General features: G+C 45.6%; 1 protein-coding gene across 2 annotated transcripts in view; it reads right to left on the reverse strand.

Moving 5' to 3' along the window:
- LOC143277734 (protogenin A-like) overlaps nucleotides 1-22,672 on the reverse strand; it is a 208,257-nt gene that overhangs the window by 60,167 nt on the left and 125,418 nt on the right. For both annotated transcript variants that reach the window (XR_013053779.1, XM_076582632.1), the window contains exons 12-13: nucleotides 9,444-9,629; nucleotides 9,025-9,129 (exon numbers count right to left, since the gene is read on the reverse strand). Coding sequence is in view for 1 of the 2 variants with exons in the window: in XM_076582632.1 (XP_076438747.1) it covers nucleotides 9,025-9,129; nucleotides 9,444-9,629 (291 nt within the window). In the remaining variant the exon portion in view is untranslated. The remainder of the gene's footprint in view (nucleotides 1-9,024; nucleotides 9,130-9,443; nucleotides 9,630-22,672) is intronic.

Raw genomic sequence — 22,672 nt, forward strand, 5'->3', positions numbered from 1 at the left:
TGATTTCAAATGCGTATGCCACCTGTGCCTGACAATCAGGAGAATTACGCCAAGCAAATGCAGTGTACTACAGCAACAACTGACTTGCAAGAGTATTTCTATTTTGTAATACATCAAGAAAAAAAACCCCCAGTGAAACAATGAACAATTATGAACTAAATAAAGAAAGAAATAACCAAACAAATGAATAGACCACACAAAAAAAAGATAAATGTTTTTACTTTTATGATTATTCAACATGAAAAGAACAAAACTTGCATGGATTAACCCCTAGGCTGCCTGCATGACAAGATAACTCGTCATGGCAAGCATGTATGCTTCGCTGCCTGCATGACGAGATAACTCGTCATCGAAATATTCTGACTTTTCCCTGGTTTACATTCACTTCCTTGGCAAAAATAGTGGTAGCTTTAGCCTGGGGAATCTCTCTAGATTCTATTCATAGCTAGAAACCCCATCTACGTCATGAAGCAGTCCTTTATTTGAACGTTTTGGTTGGGTCACTGTCCAAGTGTTTGCCTGACTTCTCTCCTCGCTCGCTCAACAAAATGTCGGACTGACGCCGTGCTCAAGACATGCGATCGTGACGAACTAAATCAACCATGATTTCTTTCTTTAGCTGATGCTCAGAAAGAATTGAAGCGTAAATTCGAAGGAGAAGATAGAGATGAACATTTATAGGACGATCTGATAGAAAATAAATGAATAATGAAGAGAGTGGCCACGATGCGACTGTCAGTGAGTGATGCCGGCTGTACAGATCTTAGCAGACGACAGATGACCGAATTAGCAGCAGAGCGATAGTCTTGGCACGCAGCCAACGCGGTCTGATGAGAACTGAATCAAGTTACCGTGTGAGAGGGGTGAGGAGGAGGGGGGTGGAGACTGAGGGGGCGTGGCCTCACATCCATCTTATCACTTGGAGAAGTCACAATGTATTGTGTATCTATCTCTTAAAAAAAAAATATATATATATATTGTGGTTGTTCTAGTATGATTTTGTGTTTGCAGATATCCATTTGTCCAGAAAATATGATGTTTTTGTGCAAATTACCTGACTAATGTTTGTAATGAACAAGTTGAAAATGTGACAAAAAACAAAACACTGATTTCAAAACAACAGCATGTCACTAAAAATATATAAAATGGGAAAACAGCATGTGTTTTGTATTCTTTATTCATTTACCTTTCAGAAAATATATACTTTTATGGGTCTTTCTCCAATAACAAAGAGCACAGAATTTTTTGAAAATTTATACCTGTTTTTTGTGAAAAAACCCTGGCAAATAGATTTCACTTAAATCTTATTTTCCTGGCAGCGAAAGGGTTAAATACACAGCATGCATCAATAGCTCTTTGAGACATACATTTAATATTGTTACTATTCCACATTCATACATCTATAACTGACGTGTTGCAAGACAGCAACTTTGGTTTAAAGTCCTGTAGATTGCATTGTATTCCTGCATTGTGTTCTTCTATTTTACAGTGCCAGGAAATGAATCTTTCCAACGCTGCTTAGTTGTCAAATTACATTATAGATGTAATTTTTGCAAAGAGTATCAAAAAGTCACTAATTTACTTGGCAGAAATGAAATGAAATGAAATTATGGTGCTTAGAGCCTCGCCGACCACTAAGGCCATCTCAAGGCTATCACCACGTTAATACCTACTACAAGGGTAAATGAACAAACAATAAAAACAAGTCACCACTTCAAGCTTTCCACTCAAAGTTTTAAAAAACCTTCCATAGTTTAAAACCTTCAAATCTGATTAAAAATGTTCACTTCTTTCAAGAAGTCCATCAGCGCCCACGGAGGGACATCACGAAACAAGGACTTCAAAGAAACCGCCATGTAACGTCTGTGTCTAACGTCATGTAGATCCCAACAGTCAAGGAGCACGTGTTTCACGGTGAGAGGCTCATCACAGGGAATACATCGAGAGGCCTCTTCCCCCTTCAACAAGTAAGAATGAGTAAAAAAAAAAAAGTGTGCCCCACATGCTGTCTGCAAAGCACAGACTCCTCCTTTCTGTTCTTCACCCCCGATGGGAGGGTCTCTTTTAGGTCTGGACGGATTTGGAACAGCTTGTTGTCCGTCTGGGTGTTCCACTCCTCTTGCCAAAGATCCTTAACATAAGTGTTCACCTTCTGCTTCATGTCTGTGCATGGTACGAAAGATCTTGATAATTCTTTCTTTACAGCGTTCTTGGCCAGCTGGTCTGCCCTTTCGTTACCACGAATGCCAACATGTCCAGAAACCCAGGCCAACACAACCTCGTATCCTTTCTTCGTTACAAGAGTAAAAGCTTCATAGAATTCCTGCAGTTTGGGATGAGTCAGATTCCTGCAGGCGATCACCTCCAGGGCTGACAAGGAGTCAGAAAAGATCATGAATCTCTTTTGTTTTGAAGAGAGAACCATTTTTACCGCCAGAACCAGTGCGGTCAGTTCCGCAGTGTACACTGAGCTGTCAGACAGGATGTGTTCTGTTGAGGGCCTGTCAGGAAAGGCAGGACAGAACGCAGATGCAGCGACTCCGTCCTCTGACTTGGAACCGTCAGTGAAGATTCTTTGGAAAGTGGGAAATTTGTGGCAGAGTTCTGAAAAGTAAGTTCTGTAGGCCAGTGAACTGGTGGAGTCTTTACGGTACGAGGCCAGATCGAATCGGACTTCAGGTGTTTTAAAGGTTGAGCAGGTCTGAGAGGATTCCAAATTTCCAGGTGGTATCGTAAGCTTTCTCTGAGTAAAAAAATATGGCCACCACATGCTGTTTGTTGACAAAGGCATTCCTTACAGTGGTTTCCAGACGAACCAGATGGTCAACGGTAGATCGATGCTTGCGGAAACCGCACTGTTCTTTCGCCAGAAGGCCGTCGGTCTCTAGTTTCCACATCAGTCTACCGTTCACCATCTTCTCCATCAGTTTGCAGATGCAGCTGGTCAGTGCTACTGGGCAGTAGTTGGAGGGGTTCGAGGGGTCTTATCCCGGTTTTGGCACCGGGATTATGAGGGCTTTACACCAGGAGGGTGAAGAAAAGCCTGTGATCCAGATGTGGTTGTAAACTTTGAGCAGGGTGTCCAGACAGGTTTCGGGAAGATGTTTTAAAAGTTTATAATGGATCTCGTCAATTCCTGGAGAGGAATCCGTGCAGGTCTGAAGGGCATAGTGAAAGGAATGTTACTTGGCAGAAATCTTAATTCCAATAAAAACTAGTCAATGTACAAACTAAGGATATATATTTTTTGTCATGACCTGAAATTAAAAAGGTTAGGTATTCTAACATCCCTCAAGATAAAAGACTTTGCTGAAATTGTGAACAAATAAAAGATTCTCATTTTTTGGACAATAATGTCCTTCCTCTTAAACACAAACAGTACTTAATTTTCATTTTTCTTTCTCACATGTCATGAACAAATGCAGGAATTGTGGAATGGATGGATGAGAGAACTGATAAATGAAATAAAATACACACTTTACTTTCGCTTTGTATGACTGTTATATAGACATGGGTTTGTATACTACAAGTTTACTTTATAAAAATATGTATATCCCCCCCCCCCCCCCCACTTTTTTCCCTTTTTTTTTTTTTAACATGATCCAATGCACTCTAATCCTTTTCTTCAAAAATACTGTCCACTTCCCTTTCCTATTCATTATCTTTCCTTTACCAAATTCTCATAATTATTACATGTGTCATTATATATAAACACATGTCATGTATGTAATGCATTTAAAATATGGTGACTTAATGTCTTTTGACAGTGTGTGGCATGTTCACCTCTGGTATTTTGTATACAGTGATAATAAATAAACTATAATATGTGTGTTTCTGTTTTGAAAGAAAGGCAAGTAGGAAGCATTCCCAAAGACAAAAACAAAAAAACTGAAAATGTGGCATGAAGAAACAGAAGATGATTATCATTTGTTGGATACCAGTGAACTACAGAATTAAAACTGGAATAATTTCATAAGCTCATGACAAAGAAAAAATCTTAGGAGCAACTTTGAAAAATAATCTGACAATTGCTGTCAAAGTTGTTAAAATTTACTTCGAAATTTAAATTGTTTCATGCAGATTCTGTTTCTCGCTCATGGCACATTTATGTGTCACATCGTATTTGTTATCACACTTATTTATCATCACTAACTGAATAATAAAATCAAACATTAACTGTTGGGGGTGTGGGGGTGGGGGTTAACACCACTTGGTTGCACCTGTTCATCTGCTGATTTCCAAGCTCATTTTACACATCACTGTCATGCCTGTCCCTCTCACAGCATCTATGTGCACCTAACAACACATAAATGCACACCTGACTGTGAATAACACTCTGGAAATCATATACTCAATTACCCTGTGGTTCACACATGCAGAACAAGAGCTTGTCATATGTACTTGTGGCATGTTGAACAGCAAGTAACATGGAACAACTTACCAAAGGAAATAACTTTCAACCATTCTGTCATGAACCAGTTGTCCTGGCATATCACCGGCATTACCAGCTCCAAGTACAAGACCATCATCATCACCATCCTAGTCTGAGTCATCAGTCATTCATTGTCACGATCTGGTAATGACCCGGTCCTTGTGAATAATGACCATGATTTTACAGGCTTCAGCAGGTTTGTATCTGCTGACACAGAGAAAGTGAATGCTTAAAATCATGTATTCAATGGCTTCATTGGAAGTGATGAAATAGTGTGTGTGTGTGTGTGTGTGTGTGTGTGTGTGTGTGTGTACACATACACAAACACACATACATACAGACAGAGAGAGAGAGATAGAGAGAGACATAATACATTGTATAACTCTTTCTGTGGCAACATATTTGTCTGTGTGAAATATATATATATATATATATATATATATATATATAAGTAGACAGATAAATAGACTGACAGATATAAGGTGCATGCGTGTGCACACACACACCACACACAATCTAAATCTAAAATCACATTTGCTGATACCCCTCAAACAACTGCACACACACAACACACATGCGTATGCGCTCACACACAGACACAGATCTAGTTCTAGATCTAAAATCACATTTGCAGATGGTCATAAAACAAGTGCACACACACACACACACACACAGATATGTAAACCACTTTGTTATACAAAGAAGTGGCACTGAGGCCTACACCTCACACTACACACAACTCTGCACCACCAAGACAACATTGTTTATGTGACTGCTTGAGTTCCATTCAGATATATTAAAAAATAATAAAACAAAAAATATAAAAGAGAGTAAGAGACTCAGACAGAGAGAGATGAAAATAACCTAACCTCTGTTGGCTTGAAAGTTGCTCAACATAGTCTGCAATAGAATGACAGAATTCCAAAATATTGTCCCTGCAAAAACGAAGGCGACTGTACAACCCAACATCGTCATAAACTTCAAACTGACGTGTGTCGTCTCTGAATGTACGTTCTCGCCTGGAATTCCGATGAAGCATAAGATGAAACGCCAGACGATTCGCCATTTTGGTTGCTCCAATCACACTTACGCCAAGGGGGTAGCAGTCTCAAAGTTATGACAGATTTTTATGATCATTTTGCGGATAAGCACATTTGTGCAACCCAAATTTCATAGTTATGAACTTTTTAGATTTAAGCCAATCTCTGTGCTTTAAGTTCGCTCGTGCAACCCACCCCAGCAGTTATCACTATTTGTGTTCACATGCACACCTGGCTGCACAGCTGGGTAGGGGGAGGAAACTCCAGGTGCACACAAGGGGTACAATGAGTTAAAAAATAACATTCAAAAAGACCACTTTTCACCCATGTCTTGCTAAGTCTATATAAAATCTAAAAAAAATGAAAATAACACAAATTCACCTATAACTTTCAGTCCATGTAAAATTGAAATCAAGTTAAAAATAATGAAAAAGAATAAAAAGATGAGGAAAATCTATTGCTGATTTATTGTGATGGTTTTATAGTATGGTGTGGTGTGTCAATTTGCAAGCTGTGGTGTGGTGTGTGAGTGTGTTTTGTGTGGTGTTGTGTCGGGTGGTGTGGAGTAGTGTTTGAGTGTGATGTGTTGCATGAGTGTGGTGTGATGTGGTGTGGTGTGGTGAATGAGTATGGTGTGGTGTGGTGTGGTGAGTAAGTATGGTGTGGTGTGCTGCATGAGTGTGGTGCAGTGTATGAGTGTGGTGTGGTGTATGAGTGTGATGTGGTGTGGTGTATGAGTGTGATGTGGTGTGGTGTATGAGTGTGGTGTGGTGTGATGCTGTGTGGTGTGGTGTGATGCTGTGTAGTGTGGTGTGGTGTGATGCTGTGTAGTGTGGTGTGGTGTGATGCTGTGTGGGTGGTGTGATGCTGTGTGGTGTTGTGTGGTGTGGTGTGGTGTGATGCTGTGTAGTGTGGTGTGGTGTGATGCTGTGTGGGTGGTGTGATGCTGTGTGGTGTGGTGTGGTGTGATGCTGTGTGGTGTGATGGTGTGGTGTGCTGGTGCATGGTGTGATGCTGTGTGGTGTGATGCTGTGTGGTGTGGTGTGATGCTGTGTGGTGTGATGCTGTGTGGTGTGATGCTGTATGAAGTGATGCTGTGTGGTGCGGTGTGGTGTAATACTGTGTGGTGTGGTGTAATACTGTGTGGTGTGATGCTGTGTTGTGTGGTGTGATGTGGTGTGATGCTGTGTGGTGTGGTGTGGTGTGATACTGTGTGGTGTGGTGGTGTAAGACTGTGTGGTGTGGTGTGGTGTGATGCTGTGTGGTGTGGTGTGGTGTGATGCTGTGTGGTGTGGTGTGATGCTGCATGAAGTGGTGTGATGCTGTGTGGTGTGGTGTGATGCTGTGTGGTGTGACGGTGTGGTGTAATGCTGTGTGGTATTGTGTGGTGTTGTGTGATGCTGTGTGGTGTGATGCTGTGTGGTGTGGTGTGATGCTGTGTGGTGTTGTGTGATGTTGTGTGGTGTTGTGTGATGCTGTGTGGTGTGACGGTGTGTGGTGTGGTGTGATGCTGTGTGGTGTGATGCTGTGGTGTGTGGTGTGGTGTGATGCTGTGTGGGTGGTGTGATGCTGTGTGGTGTGATGCTGTGTGGTGTGAGATGTGATGCTGTGTGGTGTGGTGTGATGTAATACTGTGGTGTGTGGTGTGGTGTGATGCTGTGTGGTGTGGTGTGATGCTGTGTGGGTGGTGTGATGCTGTGCGTGTGGTGTGATGCTGTGTGATGTGGTGTGATGCTGTGTGATGCTGTGTGGGTGGTGTGATGCTGTGTGGGTGGTGTGATGCTGTGCGTGTGGTGTGATGCTGTGTGATGTGGTGTGATGCTGTGTGGGTGGTGTGATGCTGTGTGGGTGGTGTGATGCTGTGTGATGTGGTGTGATGCTGTGCGTGTGGTGTGATGCTGTGTGGGTGGTGTGATGCTGTGTGGTGTGGTGTGATGTAATACTGTGGTGTGTGGTGTGGTGTGATGCTGTGTGGTGTGGTGTGATGCTGTGTGGTGTGGTGTGGTGTGATGCTGTGTGGTGTGGTGTGGTGTAATACTGTGTGGTGTGGTGTGATGCTGTGTGGTGTGGTGTGGTGTCATACTGTGTGGTGTGGTGTGGTGTCATATTGTGTGGTGTGGTGTCATACTGTGTGGTGTGGTGTGGTGTCATACTGTGTGGTGTGGTGTGATGCTGTGTGGTGTGGTGTGGTGTGGTGTCATACTGTGTGGTGTGGTGTGGTGTAATACTGTGTGGTGTGGTGTGATGCTGTGTGGTGTGGTGTGGTGTCATACTGTGTGGGTGTCATACTGTGTGGTGTGGTGTGGTGTCATACTGTGTGGTGTGGTGTGATTATGTGTGGTGTGGTGTGGTGTCATACTGTGTGGTGTGGTGTGATTATGTGTGGTGTGGTGTGGTGTCATACTGTGTGGTGTGGTGTGGTGTCATACTGTGTGGTGTGGTGTGATTATGTGTGGTGTGGTGTGGTGTCATACTGTGTGGTGTGGTGTCATACTGTGTGGTGTGGTGTGGTGTCATACTGTGTGGTGTGGTGTGATTATGTGTGGTGTGGTGTGGTGTCATACTGTGTGGTGTGGTGTGGTGTCATACTGTGTGGTGTGGTGTGATTATGTGTGGTGTGGTGTGGTGTCATACTGTGTGGTGTGGTGTGATTATGTGTGGTGTGGTGTGGTGTCATACTGTGTGGTGTGGTGTGATTATGTGTGGTGTGGTGTGGTGTGATTATGTGTGGTGTGGTGTGATTATGTGTGGTGTGATGCTGTATGAAGTGATGTGATGCTGTGTGGTGTGATGCTGTGTGGTGCTATGGTGTGTGGTGCTGTGTGGTGTGGTGTGATGCTGTGTGGTGTGGTGTGATGCTGTGTGGTGTGCTGTGATGCTGTGTGGTGTGATGTAATACTGTGTGGTGTGGTGTGATGCTGTATGGTGTGGTGTGGTGTAATGCTGTGTGGTGTGGTTCAGTGTGTCCAGGGAGGTGGTATAGTTTGGTGTGGTGTGGTGTATATTAACACTGGATTGGTGTGCCTGTGTCTTTGTATATACACATATTCATAGGGTTGTGAGATGTGTGTGTGTGTGTGTGTGTGTGTGTGTGTGTGTGTGTGTGTGTGCATGTGCGCGCGCGCGCTCAAGCATATGTATGTGCATGTATGTGTGTAAATGCGTGCCCATTTATCCTTTTTACAGATATGTCCACATGGCATGTGGAAAGAATGGAAGGACTGTCAGACTGACTTATTTTCACTGTTGTTTTTGGCTGTTTTTTATGTTTTTTTATGGTCTATGGATATCATTATTGCTTTCATCATTTCATACAATCACTGTAACTATTATTGACTATTGATGATATTATTATTATTACTTGTATCATATTGTACAATCACTGTAACTATCATCATCTTAATACATCTTAGTGTCAGCATCAATCATCACTGTAACAACAATCATCAAATGCAAATAAACATCTCAAATCAAACACATAAAAAATTTAAAAGAACCCCCCCACCCCCCACCCCACCCACCCACCCCAAAAAAAATCAGTGAAACACTGACCTGTGCGAACATATCCCCAGGGCCAGCTTTCGTCATGAACATCAGAATCATCTCCCTTGAATATGGCCTTCATTCGTACCCGGTACTCCCTGTTCTCTTGAAGATCTGTCACAGGGACAGCAGGTGCCCACATGTCATAGCATGAAATGTAACACTGCATTTTGATAAACAGACACCAATATGTCATGGCACAAAATGTTCACTGTGTGTAAATCATTTTCATCATTTACAGTAAGATTTGTAAAGCACTTTCATTTCTTTTGGGGGAAAAATGCTGAATAAATTTTCAGTATCATTATTAGTGTAGTATCTACAAAGAGGCTTTTTACATGCATGATCATGCTTCCCCATCATTTAGGCAGCCATACTCCATTTTCTGAAGAAGAAGAATGACACAGACAGACAGCAGACAGACCCACCTGTGAGCAGCAGGGTATCCTGACTGGCATGCAGTACAATCTGATCCACATGACCGGAGTTTACTGAGACCATAGACACCTGGTAGGACGAGATGTCTAGCTTACGGCGATGGCGTGTGTGGAAGTCTGACCAGTTGAGGAAGATGGAGGAGTTGCTGGCAAAGGACAGCACAGGGCTGGGGTAACCTGGGGACAGAGACAGGGGTAAACCTGGGGGACAGAGACGGGGTAACCTGGGGACAGAGACGGGGTAACCTCAGGACATAGACGGGGTAACCTGGGGAAGAGACGGGGTAACCTGGGGACAGAGACGGGTAACCTCGGGACAGAGACGGGGGTAACCTGACGACAGAAACAGGGTAACTGGGGACAGAAACAGGGTAAAGCAACACATGAAAACAGGTAACATTTGAGATTCTTTTATTAAGAATCAAACCACTGTTGATTGTCCAGGGTCAACTCAACTGAAATCTATATCAATAACTTCCGGTTCAAAAGTAACATCAAAACTGAATATCGAAAACAGTAACAAAACGAATGCGACGTTATATCATAATAATTGTATTGCTACATGGCTCACCCAGAACGTCGTGGTGTGAAGAAAATGAAAGATCAAGAATTCTAAGCAATGTCTTATAATACGTTCAGTTTGTTTAAATCAAAATAGGCCTAAGAGCAATGGTAAAATCACTGAAATGTCAAAATAAAATAGGCCTATGAGCACATCAGGTGTGGTTCATCCGTCGGGATCGACGAGGACCATCTAGTCATCCTGGGGGTGGGTGGGTTGGGCTCTGTGTGTGCACAGATGACTGTCAGGCCAATCCGCGCCCGGAAGGTTCTGACGCAGTGTGGACAGGGGATGGTGGCGGCTGTCGGGGGACTTGCTGGCACTGCTTTTCCTGGCCTAGTTGCATTGCTCTCTGCTGCAGGCGATTCTGTTGACCTCACAGGATTATGGCGCCTTTGTGGACAGCTGAACGCCACTTTGGTCTGTCCATTGCATTCAGCTCCCATGTGTCGTAGCTGATGTTGAAGACCTTCAGAGAGCTTTCAGAGTGTCTTTGAAGCGCTTCTTTTGGCCTCCATGGGAGCGCTTGCCATGTTGGAGTTCGCCGTACAGCAGTTTCTTGGGGTGGCAGTGAACTACATGGCCTGCCCAGCACAGCTGGGCCTGCATGAAGATGGTGTAGATGCTAGGCAAGTTTGCACGAGTGAGCACCTCTGTGTCAGGGACCTTCTCTTGCCACTTTATGCCGAGAAGGTTTTCTGAGGCTAGTGGTGTGGAGTGGTTCAGCTTTTGGCGTGGCATTTGTAGACTGTCCATGATTCACATCCATAGAGCAGTGTGGTGAGAACTATGGCCTTATATACTTTGAGCTTCATCTCCAGGGTGATGCCTCTCCTGTTCCAAACGTTCTTATGGAGTCTGCCGAAGGCAGCGCTGGCTTTGGCGAGTCTAGGCATTCACCTCGTCATCGATGACACTGTGCGAGAGAGTGTACTGCCCAGGTATGTGAACTGTGTCCATCACGTTCAGTCGTTGCCAAAAAATTTATGAAATGTTTGGTTTTTTAAAGTAAAGGCCTTTTTCCCCGGGGGCCTGGGCTTTCCCCAACAAAAACCCCAAAAAAACCCCTATTCCCCTTTTGGTGGTGTTTTGAGGCCAAAGTTGTCAACCAAGGGGAGCCGAGAACTTGTCCGGGCCCCCAGTGGCAAATTTAGCTTTTTGAGCAGCGGGTTTTTAACCAGTTATCACAAACAGAAGTTTTGACGGGGGTTTTGTCCCCCTTGGTTTTTTAAAATGAAAAACCCTCCTGAGGGGGGGAAAAAGTGAGCGATCTGTGGGGGAACCCCGATTTCCCCCCCTACCTCAACGGCCCCTGAAGCATCTGTCAGCAAAGGTGAAAAAATGAGACTGAACCGGGGGGGGGCAAGAAACAACCCCTTTCTTTACTTTCCCCTGGGACCCGGGAAGGTTTTTTAAAGTCCTCTCATTGGTCCTTTTTACAACCGGGGCCCCAACTCATTGGTAAATTTTCCGTGAAGGGGAAGAACTTTCGGGGCAAACCCCTACTTCGCCAAAGATTCCCCAAAGGGGCCCTCCCCCGCAAAAAGTAATTTAAGGCCTTGGTTTAGAACGACATAGGGGGAAATAAAGGGCGGGGGGTTTTTGGTTTTCCCCCCACTTTTCAGGGGCTGCCTTTGGCCCGCAAACACCCCTGGTTTTAAAATTCCCCCCCAACTTTTCCCCAAGCCCCAAAAAAACTGGGTCTCTGGTAGGAAGACCTTGCCCAAGGGGGGCACTAAAGAGACCCGGGTTAGTAGCACCCTAGCCAATTTTTGCCTGCAACGGACAAACAGGGGAAAAATTTCCCCAATGGGTTGGGCACAGGCCTGACGAAATTCCTTGGGCTTTTTAAAAGGTGGGATATGGAACGTCCTTTTTAAGGGCCTGTTGGGAAATGCCTCAAAGCCCGCCCCGAGCCAGAAAAAGGGTAAGAAGCTTTCGACCCCCCCAAACCACCTTCTTTTTTAACCCACGGAAATGGGGGTCCGAGCCCCGGGGCTTTTTTCCCTTGGATACCGGGCGGATAGGGCCTTCCCCGGGGGCCCCCCAAAATTGGAATGGCTCCAATGAAATCAGTGACTGGCGCCTGGGGGGGTCGGTCCGATGGCCCTTTATCATTTATGGGGGAAAAGGGGGGTTTTAGTAAAGCTGTCAAAGTGTTTTCCCGCCCAACTCTTTAAGGATCCCGTCCTTGTCCCTTTAAAAGGGGATAACCATCAGCACTGAGGAAAGGGGGCAGATCTGGCGGTTGTGGGACCGTAGAACCTTCTTTCAAGGGCCCTTTAAAAAAGTTTTTTTTAAAGTCGTTTTCCCGGCTGCAAAACCCCGGATCTCCCCAGCTTTGTTTTCTCAAAACCCGGGAAACCCCCAACCTGCCGAACTTCAGCTGATGGGGCTTTCGGGCGGGGCTTCATTAAAATTTTATTTTCTTTTTACTTGGGCTTGGGGGTTTTCAATTTGAATTTTTTTGTAGGCCTTTGGTGTTTGTTTTTCCAGCAGCTTTCCCTTTATCCTCATTGGGAGTTCTCCCAAAAAAACCATTCCCTTTTTGCTTCCTGGGAGAAACCCCCCCGCCCCTCCATGGCAAATTTGACACCGTCCATGCAGTTGGGGGCCCCAGCTGCCCCCCCACATTCCAGGTTCCCAGGGAAAAGGTGGACACAAGGGGTTCCCTCCAGGGGGTTTAAACAAAGGGACTGCCCTTTTTTTGGGCCCACCCAGCTTTGTTTACATTGAAAAAAAGTCCCATGAATTCCAGGCCCAGAGGGGATGCATCCATGACGTCCTGTTTCGGGTAGGGAAAGGGAGAAGAAAGGGTTTTTTGGGGATAAGAAAAAGGTTTGTGGCTCAGCACCTGCTGGAGAAGAAAAACCCGGGCCCCAAAGGTTACAGTTTTGGGCCCAACGTCCATGCCCCCTTTCCCCTTTACAGACCCTTTCCCCGGGGGGTGCTGTCAAAAGCCAACTTCCCCCCGCGTTTTAAAAACACCAAAATGATAAGCTTGTTTTCTTCGTTTTTGGAAAAAGTGGTTAATTAACAAATTTAGGTCCCCCCGTAAACTTGTCCTTGATCCAACCGGGGTTGGGGGATTTGGGAACGTAGGGCCCCCTGACAAAGGTGGGGAAACTTCCTTCCCGTTGCCCTACCGGGAGTTTTTATCGTCCCTTTAGGGGATTTGTTTCCAACCTTTTGGGTTTGGGGGGGGCCCGCCAGCTTGGGCCCAAAGGAAAAGGGGGGGGCCCTTCCCCTGGGAAAGCCCCCCCCAGCCTCACGTCTCTCTTCAGGTCCCAAAACCCCCCCAAAAGAAGGGGTAGCCTTGGGCCCCGCTCACAAAGTTCGCCTTCTTTTGGGCCCCCTGGTCCACCAAAACGGCAGGAATTTTTGATGTTGTCCCCGGCCTTTTGTTCCAAAACCGGGTTTTTGTTTTCTGTGGGGGTGTTGGGGGTTTTCCTCTTCCCCAAAAAAATACGCCCAAAAAACAAAGTGGCAATTTGGCCCAAAGGGGTCCCTTGGGTTTTTCTTCTTTCCTTTGGGGTTAAAACCGGGGTTGAGAAGGGGCCCCCCCTCCGCCGCGTAATGCTTACTAGGGTTTGGGGGGAAACAAACCCAAAGTTTAGGGGCAACCTTTTCTACCCCCTTTCCCCCCCATGCCCAAAAAAGGAGGCATGCTGTCCCTGAAGAAAGGGCCTTTCCATCCGGGTTCCCGGGGGGGTGCCGATCTCCACTCCTGCTCCAGCCCTTTAAAAAAAAGACCCTAAGGCCCTGAGCCGCCCCGTGTGCAGGGCCGCGGCAAAGACGCCAGTGGGAACCCACACCGGGCAATTTGGGCGCACCCCCTTTCCCATAAGGGCCCTTTAGGGAAAAGAAGGTAAAGGGATGAAGGAAAGACGAAAAACCCTTGGGGGCAATGGAAATTTGGGTTTTTTAAAATGAGGGGGATTTGCCCCACCAACGCCCCCACCCTTGTCCGAGAAAATTTTAAACCAGTTCAAGACGAGGTTTAAGAATTACGGAAAAAGGAAAAAGGGGAACAGTGGATGACCAAAGCCCCCCGGCCCTCATTCCGGGCCCTCGGCCCCTCCACAAATGCTCTTGCTTTCAACCACCCCCTTCCCTCTTTTGTTGAACCCCTTTAAGGGTTTTTTTCCGCAAAAGACCCCCGGAATTCCCCGCTTCACATTTTTTGGGGGAGACCAAACCCTAACTCACCGAGGGATTTTAGACCCGTCCCCCTACCCTCACCCCACTTTAGCCCGCCTGCAAAAACCTTGGCCCCGGGGGTTGGGGGGCTGCCGCAAAGCAACGCCCTCCGGGCCCAAAGTGAGAGCCCCGGGGCCGGTGGGGACCAAAAAGAGATGAACCAAAGTCCCAGAAGAAGCCCTGACAAAACACCCCCTCTAGATTAATTACCCCCTTTTCCCCGCAAACCCCCAAAAAAACCAAAATCAGGTTTCATGTGGGATTCCCAAAAAAAAAAAAAAAAAAAAAAAAGGTTAAAACCGGCATTCAAAAACCAAAAAAAAAACAGTAAATTTTTTGTTAAAATTTAGGTTCGGGTTTTTGCACCATCCTTCCTGAGGGGGTTTTTAATCGGTGTTTTCCTTAAGCGACAGCAAGGAAAACTCCCTTTTTCACAAAACTTCTTTCTAAAAATTTCTTGCGGTGTCTTTGGTACCTGTTGGTCTGTGCTGGAGAGCTTCACTCAGTCTGTGGAACGTTGTGCTTTGTTGTTGGCTCGGGAATACCAGAACATTGAGGAGTGGTCCTGACATAACTGGTGGGGTTGAAGGGAGGGTCTCAGATGTGATGAGTAGGCAGGTTTGAGTCTGTCATTGGAAATTCAAACTGACCTTTCCATTTTTCCAAGATGTCAAAATACCTTCTCCGAGCGGACAAGCACAGAAAAGGGTCCATCATAGGGCCTCACCAAAGGTCATGGCGAACATAAACTTGGGTGGCAAACTGCAAATGTTGGGGAACATATGGAATTGTTGAGCCATGATGTGCAGGAGGAGGAAGGAGCTAGTTTCCTTAAGTTCTCTTGGAGCTCCTGAATGAAGGCGTTGGTAGGAACCAGTTTGTCTGTGCATGGGGTTGGGAGAAAATCACCAGGTACTCTGATGTTTGTGTCATAGGTGAGAAGAGCAGGAGCTGCATCGAAGTCCTCTTTCCAGGTTGACTGAATACCGAGTAACACAACTGGCAGTTCGTCCATCCAGCCTCGTCCATTGAGGCATGCTTTGAGAGCTGCTTTCAGACTGCAGTGGAACCTTTCTACCATTCCGTTGACCTGGGGATGGTAGGCAGTGGTGTTTTGGGGGCTGACACCAAGTACCATGTGGAGTTCACGCCACAATGCACTGACAAATTGGCAGCCTTGATCTGAGGTAATAGTATTTGGAACCCCAAAACATGCAATCCAAGTGCGTAAAAGGGCCTTGGCACAGGTGATAGCTTCTGCATTAGGGAGGGGAATGGCCTCAGGCCATCTTGTAAATCTGTCCACTATGGTAAGCAGATAGTTGCAGCCTTCTGATAGAGGATGAGGTACGACAAGATCTACATGTAGATCACCAAAACGTCTGTCTGGAGGTTCAAAAGAGGACAATGGTGTTTTGATGTGGCAGCCAATTTTGCTTGCCTGGCATGAACGGCAGGTCTGGACCATATTCTTCATGTCCTTCTTGAGCTGAGGCCAGAAAGTAACAGGCTGAGATGGCATGGAGTATAGGTTTGGGTCCAGGGTGACAAAGGTTGTGTAATGTCTCAAAGATAGTTCTTGTCCATGATGGTGGGACGACTGGGCAAGGGTGACCTGTAGAAGCATCACAGTATTTGAATGCCATCCAGAGAGACATCCTGGAGAAGTAGAGACCCTGGTTTGGCTCACAAGTCCATGACCTTGGGATCATTGCGCTGAGCTGTAGCCAGTTGTGCGTGATCCACTGCAGGAACTGGTGATGTGCATACAATTAATGGCTCTGAATTTTTAACAGGGGCCTAGGAGAGTGCATCGGGTACAATATTATCTGACCCACTGATGTGTCTGATATCTGTTGTAAACTCAGCAATGTAAGAAAGATGACGTTCTTGGCATGGGGATTTATCAGTCTTACTAGTGAGAGCATGGGTCAGTGGCTTGTGGTCTGTGTAAACAGAGAATGATCTGCCTTCCAAAATATACCTAAAATGTTGGATTGCACTGTAGATAGCCAGCAACTCGCAATCAAAAGTGGGGTAATGTTGTTGGGTTGGTAACAGTTTCCTGGGAAAAAATGCGGTGGGTCTCCATATGCCATGATGCTCTTGTGACAACTCTGCTCCTATGGCTGAGTCTGATGCATCCACAGAGAGTTTAGTTTCAGCTTGTGGATCTGGGTGATGTAGCATGACTGCACAGGCCAGTATGGATTTGGCTACTTGAAAGGCAGTCTGACATTCAGCTGTCCAGCTGAGCTTCTAGAATTTGCCCTTAGTGGCTTTGGTCAAAGGTAAAAGGCACTTGGCGATTCCTGGGAGAAATCTACGGTTGAAGTTCATCATTCCAAGACAACGTTCAAGAGCTTTCTTGTCTGTAGGTGCAGGAAAGTCCATAATAGCATGAACTTTCTCTGGTAGAGGCTCAATCCCAGCTGCTGAGACCAAATGTCCCAAAAAGTTCAAGGATGACTGACTAAAGAGACACTTCTTGATGTTAACGACCAGGGCCCGTATGCACGTCGATCCGGATAGAGGGCTATCCGCGAATAGCGCCTATTCGGGTGGATAGGCCGCAGATTTTGGTATGTACGTCAGAACGCATAAGCTATCCGACTGGGCTAAACGTGGATAAAGTTATCGGTGCCTCGGGGGCCAGATAGCGAGCCTAAACGCGGATAAATATGGCGGCATTGATGTTTTTCCAAGTGAGACAGCGACGGCAATTGCGAAGAAACCGCATCTTTCGTGACAGAAAGAACCCGTTTGACCTGTATGATGACCATGACCTGTTCCGAAAGTTCAGGTTTAGGCGGCAACATATTTGGGAGCTCACACACACACACACACACACACACACACAATAACAGGTTAAATGGAACAATGATGGTTGATAGATGCAGGCGGGGCAGTTGGAATAGAAGGACATCGCCATGAATTATCGCTGATTAACGAATCAAAGAACAAAGTCAACCCACAACTCACCTCCGATGCCTTCGAACAAATTGGAGTCCGCTCCTATGATGTCGAGAATGATGTCTTCGTACGGGACCGGTGGTGGGGGTGGACCTCCTCCCGTTTTGTGTTCATCCCTCTCCTTATTCAACACAGCCCCTTTCATGGAACGCCATTTGTCTTTCAATTCCTGCACCGTGCGAACGGCCACTCCGCACGCCTTCACCTTCTCGGCTATCTTTTTCCATGTATCTGTCTTCTGAGGGTTGGTTACACTCGGATTCAAACTGCTGAATAACAGCGCACGTTCCACCTGCATCTCTTCCAGAAATACTAGAATTTCATCAGCACTGAAATTTGGCTTCCTAGTGTGCTTTGAATTCTCCATGGCAAGTAATACAAACAATAAAAACTGGGACTGACGAAAACCAACGAAGCACGTACCAGCGGTAGTTCCACGAGGGAGGGTATGTCTAAACCGAAAGCAATGCCTGCTGCACCGCGGTTTTCCAAAGAATCTATAAATAGCGCGCCGTGTCCGGCCCCGTAAACGCGGAGAGCTATTCAATCGCGAATAGGGCGACGTACATACCAAAACCGGAGAGGGGCTAATCGCGTTTAAGCTCCGAATAGCTAACCGCGTTTAAGCCCTAAACGCGAATAAGCTAATCGGGTTTGACGTGCATACGGGCCCAGGCCGTAAGGCTTGCAACAAGGATATCATCCAGGTAAACAAAACAGCAATCTAAGCCCTGTAAGATTCCATCCATGAGCCACTAAAAACGCTTGGGCTGCGTTTTTCAAACTAAAAGGCATTTTCAAGAACTCATACAGGCCAAAAGGTGTTATAACTGCAGTTTTGGGAATGTCTTCTGGTGTAACAGGTATCTGGTTATAGCCACGAACCAGGTCAATTTTAGAGAAGATTGTTTTTCCACGAAGATTGGCACTGACGTCCTGGATGTGGGGTAGAGGGTAACGGTCATCTTTGGTAATGTCATTGAGTTTTTGATAGTCTCTGCATGGGCGCCATAGACCACTGCTTTTCTTGACCATATGTAAAGTAAAGGTGAAGACCAAGGAGAACATGAGCGGCGAACAATACCAAGGCACTCCATCTCGCTAAATTCTGTTTCTGCTGCAGTTAGTTTCTCATGAACAAGGTGGCGGGCATGTGTGTGTACTGGAGGGCCAGCAGTTGGGATATGATGAAACACACTATGTTTGTTGTCTTTGAAAGATGGAACTTACAGTTCAGGAAATTCTACTACTGCTTCGTATCTAGAATGAATTTTGTGTATGCCTGGGGTTTGACTATGAAAGCGAACAAGTTGTGCATGTATCACAAATCTGTCGTCAGGGGAGACCAGTTTTCTGTTTGTGAGGTCAAACGCCAGCTGATGAGAAGAAAAGAAATCTGCTCCAATGACAGGTTGAGTGACATCAGCTATCCAAAACTTTTGTGTAAATTTGGCTTCTTTGCCAAATCTAAGTGGAATGTTTCGCTTTCCATAAGTAGGGATGGCTGAACTGTTTGCTGCAACAAGGCTGGGTCCACGAGCTCTTTTGCAGTCCAATGGTGTTGCTGGAAAAAGAGATTCTTCAGCTCCAGTGTTGACAAGGAAAGACCGACCTGACAGGTCAGGAACTGTGATGGTGCTGATGTTGACCACTGGTGTTTGAGGAAAATCTGTCACATCAGCAGTGTCAGTATTGACTGCAAAGGCCTGTGGAGCTGTACGTTTGAATTTGCGCTGATCTTGTCGTTTCCCTTGAAGATGTGCTGGAGCCATGGCACAGGGTCGTCTGTCAACTGTGCCTTCACAGCGTCTAGCATTGGCACCAAACCTTGAATAATATTTACACTGGGTGAAAGGAGTAATAGCAGTCTGAATTTTGTTCATTGTCTGGCAGTGAATTGATTTAAAACTTCTGTTTAACCTCTTGACTGCGCTGTTGACGTACGGCGTACGTCATGAAATGTCGCTCACCAATGCTGTGTTGATGTGTGCCGTACGTCATGTTACAACGTTCTATGTTTCGAGTCCCGCATTACAGAAAATACAGTCTGCTAACCATTAAATTAGCTCCCCTGAGAGCTCTTTATCTCCTGAGTTCCATAAGCTAAAATTATTCATTGGATTGTCATATTTATGGCGAAAGTTTTGCAAGTTTGTACGAAGCTCAAGTTGTGTTTGCAAAGCCATGGCTGAACGCAGACAAACCCCAACACTTGCACTTGTATTGAAAGAATTCTTTCGCGATGCAAACAGTAGAGATGAAGATTGTGGACTGAATGAGACAGAACTGCGTGAAGTTGATGCCGAAGACGCTGATTCTGACATGGAGGGAGGTGGGAGGTGCAGTTGCCTGACTAAACTGAAGACAGACAAGCTCAGCTGATTCAAGATGCAGGTGGGTGTTTACGAGGTTTGTCAGTTTATTATTTGCTTTCTGTTTGTCGTAACAATGAATATGACTGCATTGTGTGTGTTTTGAATGTGTTAGCTGTGGTAAGTGGCTTCGTCAGTCACTGATCAGTGTGTGTGAGTGAGAGAGAGTCAGTCACGTGGGTACTGTGTCTGACCATCACAGCCCAGGGGGCGTGGCTTGCTGGCTGGCTCATTGTTGATGACCGCGTGTGTCGCTCGCCTGCAGCTTTCTGTGTTCGTTCCCGAGTGTGTATTGGTTTGTTGTTGTTGTGCGGTGTGTGTGTGTGTGTGTGTGTGTGTGAGTGAGAGAGAGAGAGAGAGAGAGAGGGGGGGGGGGGAGAGATGATGTTTATAAAACTGAAATCAGAGAATGATACACAGAACTGTATGCCTAAATTACTTTGTAAATTCAACACTTGTAGATGTGTGTGTGTGTGTGTGTGTGTGTGTGTGTGTTGTCATTTTGTTTTGTATGAGAAAGAGAGAATGAAGGGGGTGTGGCATACCATGAACCAGTTTCAGTGTGTGTGTGTTTTGGGGGTTTGGGGTGGGGGGTGGGGTAGGTATGTGTGTGTTTGTATTTCAGCTTCTGAAAACAATCAGAAATAAAATGGTACCATTTCATGATCTTTTTATATATAAAAAACAAAAAACAAACCCAAAACCCAACAAACTTAGTCTTTTAGGCAATGTGTTTCAGGTATGCAGCATGGTGATGATCATGATGTTCATCCTGGATCATCTGGAGTTGACAGCTTGCCACAAACCTACAACTGAAGACCAGCAGCAGCAAGACCAAAGGGCAGTAAACAAGCCTCCAGCAATTCTGGATTACAACAAAAACATGGGTGCCATGGACCATCATGACGAACAGCTGCAGCCCTACGATGTCACAAGGAAAACCCTGAAGTGGTATAAATAGCTGAGTGTGCATTTTCTACAAATTGCCATGCTGAATGCACACATCCTCTACAAAAAAAGCAGGCAACAGCAGTACACTCCTGGACTTCAGAAGGATGTAATTAGTGCCATGATTTTTGGTGACCAAGACACTGCTAAAGATGACCACACTGTTTGTCTTGTGTGGACGACACTTCATCCCACCTACCCCACAGAAGGCCTGGCCACAAAGGAGGTGCAGAGTCTGCTGGAAGAAAGGACAAAGAAAGGATGTGGGGTTCTACTGCCCAGACTGCCCCAGCAAACCAACACTGTGTCTTGAAGACTGTTTCTGCAAGTACCACACACAGTGTTTTTACTGGCGATAGATCCTGGGTGAGTACACCCTTTTCATTCTTTGTGTGGACTGTGTTGGAGTCTTATGCACCTGGACACTGTTGCTCAGCCTTGAAGTGTGTGTGTGTGGTTGATCACAACAGACACAAGAAAGACAGGTTGATAACCTGGTTGATATTGTAGCACCTACATGGTGGAATGACAGTCCCAATTTTTTTTATTAATGCATTTTATGGAATTTTTCTGTCAGATTGACTCATTCTTTGAACATGCAAGTATCAAAAACAAAATCTTGGTTCATTTTCCTTTCATTTGATATATACTTTTATGCACTTATCTTCAGTACTTTCTGAAATATAAGCAAATTAAAATCATTGGCGTGTTTTTCTTGCTTTTTCTGAAAATTTTCTCAGCATAGGCCATAGCAAAACGTACTAGCAGTGAAGGGGTTAAAGCATTCAACTCAGCAGCAGCTGTGTTGTGATGGTTTGTGTCTTGACATGATGGAAATTGTTGTTCATGTCCATCCACTGAGGCGGTAAAATTCTGGTGGTAAGTGCTGCCACAGAAGATGGTGCTGGAAAATCAACTTCAAGGATACAGTCTGCTGTCTCTGCAGAGTGTCATGGTCAAACTCAGGGGTTTGTGTCAAGATACGGCGCACCTCTGGGGGAAGCTGGTTCAGGAAAAGGGCCCAAAAAAGGGTCTGAGGGTGTGAATTCATTGATTTCATATACTGAAGTAGTTCTGAGGGATGCCTGTCCCCTAAACCATGCATGTTCAATAGTGCAATGTCTTTTTGAAATCGTGTTGCTTCATATGCATCTAGGAGCGCTGCCTTCATAGCTTCATACTTCTGAGTAGCAGGGGGATGTTCAATGACTGCTTGGATACACCGGGAAGTTGCAGAATCCAGAAGCTGAACAACATGATGGAATTTGGTAAGGTCATTTGTAATGGGCGGAGTATGAGTGGCAAATGAAGCTTCTAAACGTAAAAACCATGCACTGGCATTAGTTGTCCAGAATGGCGGAGCTTTGAAAGCAACAGCGGCCACTGTAGGGGGCGGGAAATCTTATTGTGTTTGCACTGCTTGTGCAAGCATTTGTTGTCGAATAGCGTCAGCGAGTTGACAGATGGGTTCTGAGGTAAACTCCATTTTATGAGTGGTTGGAACTGCATAAAATTACAGTGTGGTCACTATTAGAGTCTGTACTCACGCCAGGGTCATCAATGAAACAACACATGAAAACAGGTTTAACGTCTTAAACAGGTAACATTTGAGAATCTTTTATTAAAAATCAAACCAGCGTTGACTGTCAGGGTAAACTCAACTGAAATCTATATCAATAACTTTGGTTCAAAAGTAATATGAAAACTGAATACCGAAACAGTAACCAAAACGCATGCGACGTTTTGCCATAATAACTGTAATGCTACAAGGGTAACATGGGGACAGAGATGGGTAACCTGGGGACAGAGACGGGTAACCTCGGGACAGACAGGGTAACCTGGGTATAGAGATGGGGTAACCTGGGGACAGAGATGGGTAACCTGGGGACAGACAGGGGTAACCTGGGGGACAGAGATGGGTAACCTGGGGGACAGACAGGGTAACCTGGGGGACAGAGATGGGTAACCTGGGGGACAGAGATGGGTAACCTGGGGGACAGACAGGGGTAACCTGGGGACAGAGATGGGTAACCTGGGGACAGACAGGGTAACCTAGGTATAGAGATGGGGTAACCTGGGGACAGACAGGGTAACCTGGGTATAGAGATGGGGTAACCTGGGGACAGAGATGGGTAACCTGGGGACAGACAGGGTAACCTGGGTAT

The sequence above is a fragment of the Babylonia areolata genome, chromosome 35 (assembly GCF_041734735.1).
Source record: "Babylonia areolata isolate BAREFJ2019XMU chromosome 35, ASM4173473v1, whole genome shotgun sequence".
NCBI lineage: Eukaryota > Metazoa > Mollusca > Gastropoda > Neogastropoda > Buccinidae > Babylonia > Babylonia areolata.